The following is a 7858-nucleotide window of genomic DNA, read 5'->3' as shown; positions in this document are numbered from 1 at the left end:
GCTGACTGGTCGAGACCAACAAACAAGGAGTTACAGTAGTCTAACCGTGAGGTAACAAAGCTGTAAATGACTTTCTCCAGATCATTCCTGGGGTCAGGGTCTGGGTTAGGGTCTGGGTTAGGGTCTGGGTTAGAGTTACAGTAGTCTAACCGTGAGGTAACAAAGCTGTAAATGACTTTCTCCAGATCATTCCTGGGGAGATAAGTCTTTACTTTTGCTATTAGTCTTAGCTGGAAGAAGCTTGTTTTCACGATGGAGCTTATCTGCTTCTCAAACCTAAAGTCACTGTCCAGAATAACACCAAGGTTCCTTGCAGATGGGTGACAGTGAGGCTTCAGGGTGCAGATGGGTGACAGTGAGGCTTCAGGGTGCAGATGGGTGACAGTGAGGCTTCAGGGTGCAGATGGGTGACAGTGAGGCTTCAGGGTGCAGATGGGTGACAGTGAGGCTTCAGGGTGCAGATGGGTGACAGTGAGGCTTCAGGGTGCAGATGGGTGACAGTGAGGCTTCAGGGTGCAGATGGGTGACAGTGAGGCTTCAGGGTGCAGATGGGTGACAGTGAGGCTTCAGGGTGCAGATGGGTGACAGTGAGGCTTCAGGGTGCAGATGGGTGACAGTGAGGCTTCAGGGTGCTGATGGGTGACAGTGAGGCTTCAGGGTGCAGATGGGTGACAGTGAGGCTTCAGGGTGCTGATGGGTGACAGTGAGGCTTCAGGGTGCAGATGGGTGACAGTGAGGCTTCAGGGTGCTGATGGGTGACAGTGAGGCTTCAGGGTGCAGATGGGTGACAGTGAGGCTTCAGGGTGCAGATGGGTGACAGTGAGGCTTCAGGGTGCAGATGGGTGACAGTGAGGCTTCAGGGTGCAGATGGGTGACAGTGAGGCTTCAGGGTGCAGATGGGTGACAGTGAGGCTTCAGGGTGCAGATGGGTGACAGTGAGGCTTCAGGGTGCAGATGGGTGACAGTGAGGCTTCAGGGTGCAGATGGGTGACAGTGAGGCTTCAGAGTGCTGATGGGTGACAGTGAGGCCTCAGGGTGCTGATGGGTGACAGTGAGGCTTCAGGGTGCAGATGGGTGACAGTGAGGCTTCAGGGTGCAGATGGGTGACAGTGAGGCTTCAGGGTGCAGATGGGTGACAGTGAGGCTTCAGGGTGCAGATGGGTGACAGTGAGGCTTCAGGGTGCAGATGGGTGACAGTGAGGCTTCAGGGTGCAGATGGGTGACAGTGAGGCTTCAGGGTGCAGATGGGTGACAGTGAGGCTTCAGGGTGCTGATGGTGACAGTGAGGCTTCAGGGTGCTGATGGGTGACAGTGAGGCTTCAGGGTGCTGATGGTGACAGTGAGGCTTCAGGGTGCTGATGGTGACAGTGAGGCTTCAGGGTGCTGATGGTGACAGTGAGGCTTCAGGGTGCAGATGGGTGACAGTGAGGCTTCAGGGTGCTGATGGTGACAGTGAGGCTTCAGGGTGCTGATGGGTGACAGTGAGGCTTCAGGGTGCTGATGGTGACAGTGAGGCTTCAGGGTGCAGATGGGTGACAGTGAGGCTTCAGGGTGCAGATGGGTGACAGTGAGGCTTCAGGGTGCTGATGGTGACAGTGAGGCTTCAGGGTGCAGATGGGTGACAGTGAGGCTTCAGGGTGCAGATGGGTGACAGTGAGGCTTCAGGGTGCTGATGGGTGACAGTGAGGCTTCAGGGTGCAGATGGGTGACAGAGAGGCTTCAGGGTGCTGATGGGTGACAGTGAGGCTTCAGGGTGCTGATGGCTTCAGGGTGCTGATGGGTGACAGTGAGGCTTCAGGGTGCAGATGGGTGACAGTGAGGCTTCAGGGTGCAGATGGGTGACAGTGAGACTTCAGGGTGCAGATGGGTGACAGTGAGGCTTCAGGGTGCAGATGGGTGACAGTGAGGCTTCAGGGTGCTGATGGGTGACAGTGAGGCTTCAGGGTGCTGATGGGTGACAGTGAGGCTTCAGGGTGCAGATGGGTGACAGTGAGGCTTCAGGGTGCAGATGGGTGACAGTGAGACTTCAGGGTGCTGATGGCGCTGTCATAGCCATCTAGGAGATTTTGTTTCCCGAATAAAATAATCTCCGTTTTATTTTTATTCATGGAGAGAAAGTTCACTTCCATCCAAGATTGAATGTCCTTGAGGCAGTCTAATAAGACCTGGACAGAGGCTTGCTCATTTGCTTCACTGATCTGTTAACGAGTCTCTGCAGCAACATGGAGACCAATCAGATCCATGAAGGTTTATTACATTTATACATCTTTATCTTTTCATTTACTTCTTTAATTAATGTTAAACTGTAGAGAGACTTTATTTAACCCTGTAATTATATTTATATAAAACCTTATCAGTGATGTCATGATCTGGACTCAATTCTTTGAGAGTCTGAGTTTAATAAAGTTTTATTGATTGATGTTTCATGTCTATAATTGTTCCTCCTTTACTTTATTTGCTGTGTATGTGATGAACTGACTGAATGTATCATGTGTTCAATAAAGAGAAAAAGTGACGTAATAAACTTTAATAAAATCATTTATCATGTTAACCCTTAAACAGGCAACGTGCACCAGGACTGTTCCTTCTTTCCTCCCTTTTTTCCCCAACCCTTCCTTCCTTCCTTCTATCCATCCATCCTTTCTTCTTCCCTCCCTCCTTTCTTCCCTCTCTTCTTCCCTCCTTTCCTCCCTCTCTTCCTTCTTCCCTCCTTCCTTTCTTCTTCCTCTCTCCCTCCCTCCCTCTCTCTCTCTCCTTCCCTCCCTCTCTCTCTCCCCTCTCTCTCTTCTTCCCTCCTTTCCTCTCTCTCTTCTTCCCTCCTTTCCTCCCTCTCTCTCTCCCCTCCTTTCCTCCCTCTCTTCTCTTCTTCCCTCCTTTCCTCCCTCTCTTCTCTTCTTCCCTCCTTTCCTCCCTCTCTTCTTCCCTCCTTTCCTCCCTCTCTCTTCTTCCCTCCTTTCCTCTCTCTCTCTTCTTCCCTCCTCCCTCCTTCTCTTCTTCCCTCCTTCCTCCTTCTCTTCTTCCTCCCTCCTTCCCTCCCTCTAGGTGCAAATGACATCACTAATAAGGATTGTTAACATCTAATTTTCCGCTCCTGCCTGTTTAAGGGTTAATAATCACTCATGTTAGTGAAACCTGAAGAAGATCAAAACACACATGTTTCAATTGTCAAGGCAACTTTTCAGTTTTATTTTCTTCTTTTTGACTTTGACAGAAAAAAAAATCAAAATAAAAACCGTTGTTGGGACTTTAGTGGAAAAAAAAAAAAAACAACGTTAATGCAAAAGAAACTTTCAAAGGCAAAAAGTCACGAATGCAGCAACAGAATCTCAACAAGGAGTAAAAAAAAACAACTGGTGTTTGGAGTTTAGGGGTGGGGGGGGGGATCAGCTGACTCTCCATCATCAGGAATGTAGAATGGTGAGGTGGGCGGGGCTGACACTAATAAAGGGGGCGGGGCTTACACTAAAGGGGCGGGGCTACAGGAGTTAAGTGCTGGAGCTTCAGAGCTGGCCACAGTCTCCGATGGCGATCTTGCCTTTGGTTTTACCGCTCTGGCTCCCGCAGGCCTCCATCTTCTTCACCACGTCCATGCCCTCCACCACCTGGCCGAACACCACGTGCTTACCGTCCAGCCTGGGGGGGGGGGGGGAGAGGAGAGCGTCAGTACAAACACATGGTGTGTGGGGGTGGGGGGGGGGGAGAGGATAAGCTGCTGTTTTAAAGCACACTGTTGTCAGTCTGCTGTTAATTTAATCTCATTAGTTTTGTCTTTAATCTCTTTAATCTCTTTATCGTAGATGTTAATCCAACTTTTATTAAACTCATTTTAAACCAGATTTTAGCTTTTTAAACCTTCTGTTCTTTATTTATATTTAAACATGTTCATTTCCTCTTGTGTACACTGCTGTTGTCTTTGAACTACAGTAACCTCAATGAAAGGTGACATCACTTCAGTCTGACTGTAAACTGAAGATTTGAGACATTTGGAGTTAAACTACTAAATTAATTAATATATTAATTAATTAATCAGTCAAATAATAAACTGATGTCTGATCTCCAAAGGAAGGAGGCAGAAACTCTAATAAAGTTAAGTTTGATATGATCTGAATAAATCCTGATGATAGGTTACTGGTGTGTGTGTGTGTGTGTGTGTGTGTGTGTGTGTGTGTGTGTGAGTGTGTGTGTATTAACTGTGTGTGTGTGAGTGTGTGTGTATTAACTGTGTGTGTGTGAGTGTGTGTGTATTAACTCTGTGTGTGTATTAACTGTGTGTGTGAGTGTGTGTGTGTGTATTAACTGTGTGTGTGTGTGTGTATTAACTGTGTGTGTGAGTGTGTGTATTAACTGTGTGTGAGTGTGTGTGTGTATTAACTCTGTGTGAGTGTGTGTATTAACTGTGTGTGTGTGAGTGTATTAACTCTGTGTGAGTGTGTGTATTAACTGTGTGTGTGTGAGTGTGTGTATTAACTGTGTGTGTGAGTGTGTGTGTATTAACTGTGTGTGTGTGAGTGTGTGTATTAACTGTGTGTGTGAGTGTGTGTGTATGAGTGTGTGTATTAACTGTGTGTGTGTATTAACTGTGTGAGTGTGTGTATTAACTGTGAGTGTGTGTGTGTGTGTGTGTGAGTGTGTGTATTAACTGTCTGTGTGTGTGGGAGAGAGAGAGAGTGTGTGGTAAGTCTATGTAATGTCCCCAAAAGTGACCATAGTGTGATCAGTGTGTGTGTGTGTGTGTGTGTGTGTGTGTGTGTGTGTGTGTGTGTGTGTGTGTGTGTGTGTGTGTGTGTGCTCACCATGTTGTCTGTGCCGTGCAGATGAAGAACTGGGACCCGTTGGTGTTGGGTCCGGCGTTGGCCATGGACAGGATGCCGGAGCCGGTGTGCTTCAGGGTGAAGTTCTCATCAGCAAACTTGTTTCCGTAGATGGATTTACCACCGGTTCCGTTGTGGTTGGTGAAGTCTCCGCCCTGCACACACACACACACACACACACACACACACACACACACAGAGACACGGTTAGAGGCTGCTCTCACACACACACACACACACACACACACACACACTCAGCTGCTCTCTCACACACACACCAAGCTGCTCACACACGCAGAGACACGGTTAGATGCTGCTCTCACACACACACACACGATGCTGCTCTCTCACACACACACACACACACCAAGCTGCTCTCTCACACACACCAAGCTGCACACACACACCAAGCTGCTCACACACACACACACCTAGCTGCTCACACACACACACCTAGCTGCTCACACACACACACACACACACCTAGCTGCTCACACACACACACACACACCTAGCTGCTCACACACACACACACACACCTAGCTGCTCACACACACACACAGCTAGCTGCTCACACACACACAGCTAGCTGCTCACACACACAGCTAGCTGCTCACACACACACACAGCTAGCTGCTCACACACACACACCAAGCTGCACACACACACACACACACAGCTGCTCTCACACACACACACACAGCTGCTCTCACACACACACACACACCAAGCTGCTCACACACACACACACACACACACACAGAGACGTTGTGCTGCTGCTCTGGGACTCACCTGGCACATGAAGCCGGGGATGATGCGGTGGAAGGTGCATCCCTTGTAGCCGAAGCCCTTCTCTCCGGTGCAGAGGGCGCGGAAGTTCTCGGCCGTCTTGGGAACGACGTCGTCACGAAGCTGCAGGAAGAGAAGAGAGAGTCAGCGGCTCGTTCCACCGGCAGACAGAGAAACAGGAATTATTAACGAGGGTCGGTTCAGCAGGCGGTGAGTCACCGTCTGGAGCCATGCCAAAAATCAGAGCTGCTCTTTGCTCAGTGTGGAAACCTGTTATATAACATCATGCTGCTGCTGCTGCCCCCCCCACCCCCCCAAACACACCAACACTAACCCTCTGCCCCCCCAAACACACACTAACCCTAACTCTCTGCGCACCCCCCCAAAAAAAACACTAACCCTCTGCTGTAAACAGACTGCGGCTCTTTGTTCCTGCAGCGCTGCAGCATGAAGGGGGGGGGGGGGGGGCTGTAGCACTGCTCCTCTGCTGCAGCCCCCCCCCCTTCATGCTGCAGCGCTGTTCCCCTCTGCTACACCCCCCCCCCCTCCATGCTGCAGCCCGGAGCTCTGACTACCGGAAACACCCGGTAACTCTCAGCTATCTGCGGCTCAGAGCACCGGGAGCCGCCCTGCACGGGGCACAAAATGGCGTTAACTAGCCTTCTAGCTGCCGGATGTAACCTCCGTTAAAATGGCGCCATTCCGTCGGTACCGATCGGCTACCGGGAGCCATCTCACTACATCCGCATTATTCAATCACCCCCCCCTCCTCCCCCCTGCGGAACATTCCAGAACCTCCCCGGTAACCGGCGGCGCGTGCAGCTCAGTAACCGGCGGCCACCCCGGTAACAGGCGGCGCGTGCAGCTCTAAAGCTTCATTGGTTCATCTAAACATCAATTTAACCGTTAAATAATAAAAAGAGCGCGCGGAGGGAAACACGTCATGGAGGTTTCCCGGGCTCGCGTGAAGGCCGCGAAACAAAGAGCAGCGCGAGCTGCGCACAAACGCTCTGCGCACTCACACGCTGAATTAGCATGTATGCTAGCGGCTCAAACGTGGCCCGCGGGCCTTTACCGGGCCGCACCGGGAGCATGGCAGCCCGGTGCCGGAGACACGTTAACACCATTCTACCAGAACATTACCGGTAAGGTTACAGTTACAGACACGGTTCAGACCGTTAACGGTTAGCCGGAGCTACAAGCACGTGCGCATGCTCCTTCAGAACAGTGGCGCTCGTGACAGCTCGCGTGATGCTACAGGAAGCGCTGTTCATTCATCCCGCAGCCCCCACCCCCCCCTCCTCCCCGCACCGCACAGCTCCACCCGCACGAGCCGGCCCGCGTGCCCCCAGCCCGCGTGCTTCATTACCTCGATGACCACGCGGCCCATCGGAGCTCCCTCCTGGGTCACATCGAAGTAAACTTTTGGTCTGGACATGTTGGAGTCTGACGGAGCGCGAGGAACCGAAAAAGATGGCGGCGCGTGCAGCCCGCTTATAAAAGAAACCGGTGGGCGGGGCTACCGCGCCGCTAGCCAATAGGGAGTGCTGCCGTAGTTTATTGATGCGTGTTTGAACCAATCAGTGGTCAGGAAACCCGACACTCCTCCTGACAGCTCTCCTGACTCATCCAGAAGTGCGTTTGTTTTTAGCACACAGGGAGGCAGCCGGGCGGAGCTTAGATGCTTTCAGAGGTCTGAGCCTCGTGACCCCGCCTCGTGCCGGTGTCCCGGTTACTAAAACTTGAACTCGTGAGAGCCGGAGCAGCGCGCGCCCCGGATCATTGACAGCTCGGGTATCCAATGCGTGCAGCGCGTGAACGCCAAGCCCCGCAGTCATAGCGCGATCCCGCTGTTGGAGGAAGATGCGTGTGCGCGGTCCCGCGGACAGGGCGCGGCCCCGTGGTCAGGGCGCGGTCGGTTGCGCATTAAAGTACAAAGTTCGTGTTTGAACGTCAGCACGTGCTCAACGGATCTTTGACATATTTAGGTTTTTTTAACTCCTGTAAAGTTTCTTTGAAGAGTTTTATAAGTAAAACCTACAGATATCATTATATTAATTATATTAATTATATTAATTATATGAATCATAATGTTCAGACTGAGATTAAACATGAACAGATTTATAACTTTATGTTTCTACTGAGTTTAAAAAGCTTCTAGTGACATTAAACACTTTTAATAATCATCCACAACAGTAAAGGCCTCAGTCGCTGCATCGCTGGTGGCACATTTATCTTCATCTCTTCATCTCTTCATC

The 7858-nt window shown here is 50.8% G+C and overlaps 1 protein-coding gene across 1 annotated transcript; it reads right to left on the bottom strand.

The window, feature by feature from the left end:
- Positions 1 to 3156: 3156 nt before the first annotated feature.
- On the bottom strand, positions 3157 to 7077 carry ppiaa (peptidylprolyl isomerase Aa (cyclophilin A)). The gene is made up of 4 exons (XM_053325409.1): positions 6970 to 7077; positions 5604 to 5723; positions 4794 to 4966; positions 3157 to 3633 (listed from the first exon to the last, which is right to left on the bottom strand). Exons 1-4 carry the CDS (start codon positions 7036 to 7038, stop codon positions 3501 to 3503), a joined length of 495 nt encoding a protein of 164 aa, XP_053181384.1. The 5' UTR covers positions 7039 to 7077; the 3' UTR covers positions 3157 to 3500.
- Between the last annotated feature and the right edge of the window lie 781 nt (positions 7078 to 7858).

Source organism: Scomber japonicus, chromosome 9 (genome assembly GCF_027409825.1).
Source record: "Scomber japonicus isolate fScoJap1 chromosome 9, fScoJap1.pri, whole genome shotgun sequence".
In the NCBI taxonomy this organism is placed as follows: Eukaryota; Metazoa; Chordata; class Actinopteri; order Scombriformes; family Scombridae; genus Scomber; species Scomber japonicus.
The sequence above is the reverse complement of the archived record's forward strand: the minus strand, read 5'-3'. Positions and strand labels throughout refer to the sequence as shown.

Excerpts from the sequence above, each read along its gene's own strand:
- ppiaa (XM_053325409.1), bottom strand. The coding sequence starts at position 7,038 with ATGTCCAGACCAAAAGTTTACTTCGATGTGACCCAGGAGGGAGCTCCG. Across the intron at positions 5,724-6,969 it reads TGGGCCGCGTGGTCATCGAG|CTTCGTGACGACGTCGTTCC; the intron begins GTAATGAAGCAC and ends CTCTTCCTGCAG. Across the intron at positions 3,634-4,793 it reads TGCACGGCACAGACAACATG|GCTGGACGGTAAGCACGTGG; the intron begins GTGAGCACACAC and ends CCCCCCCCCCAG.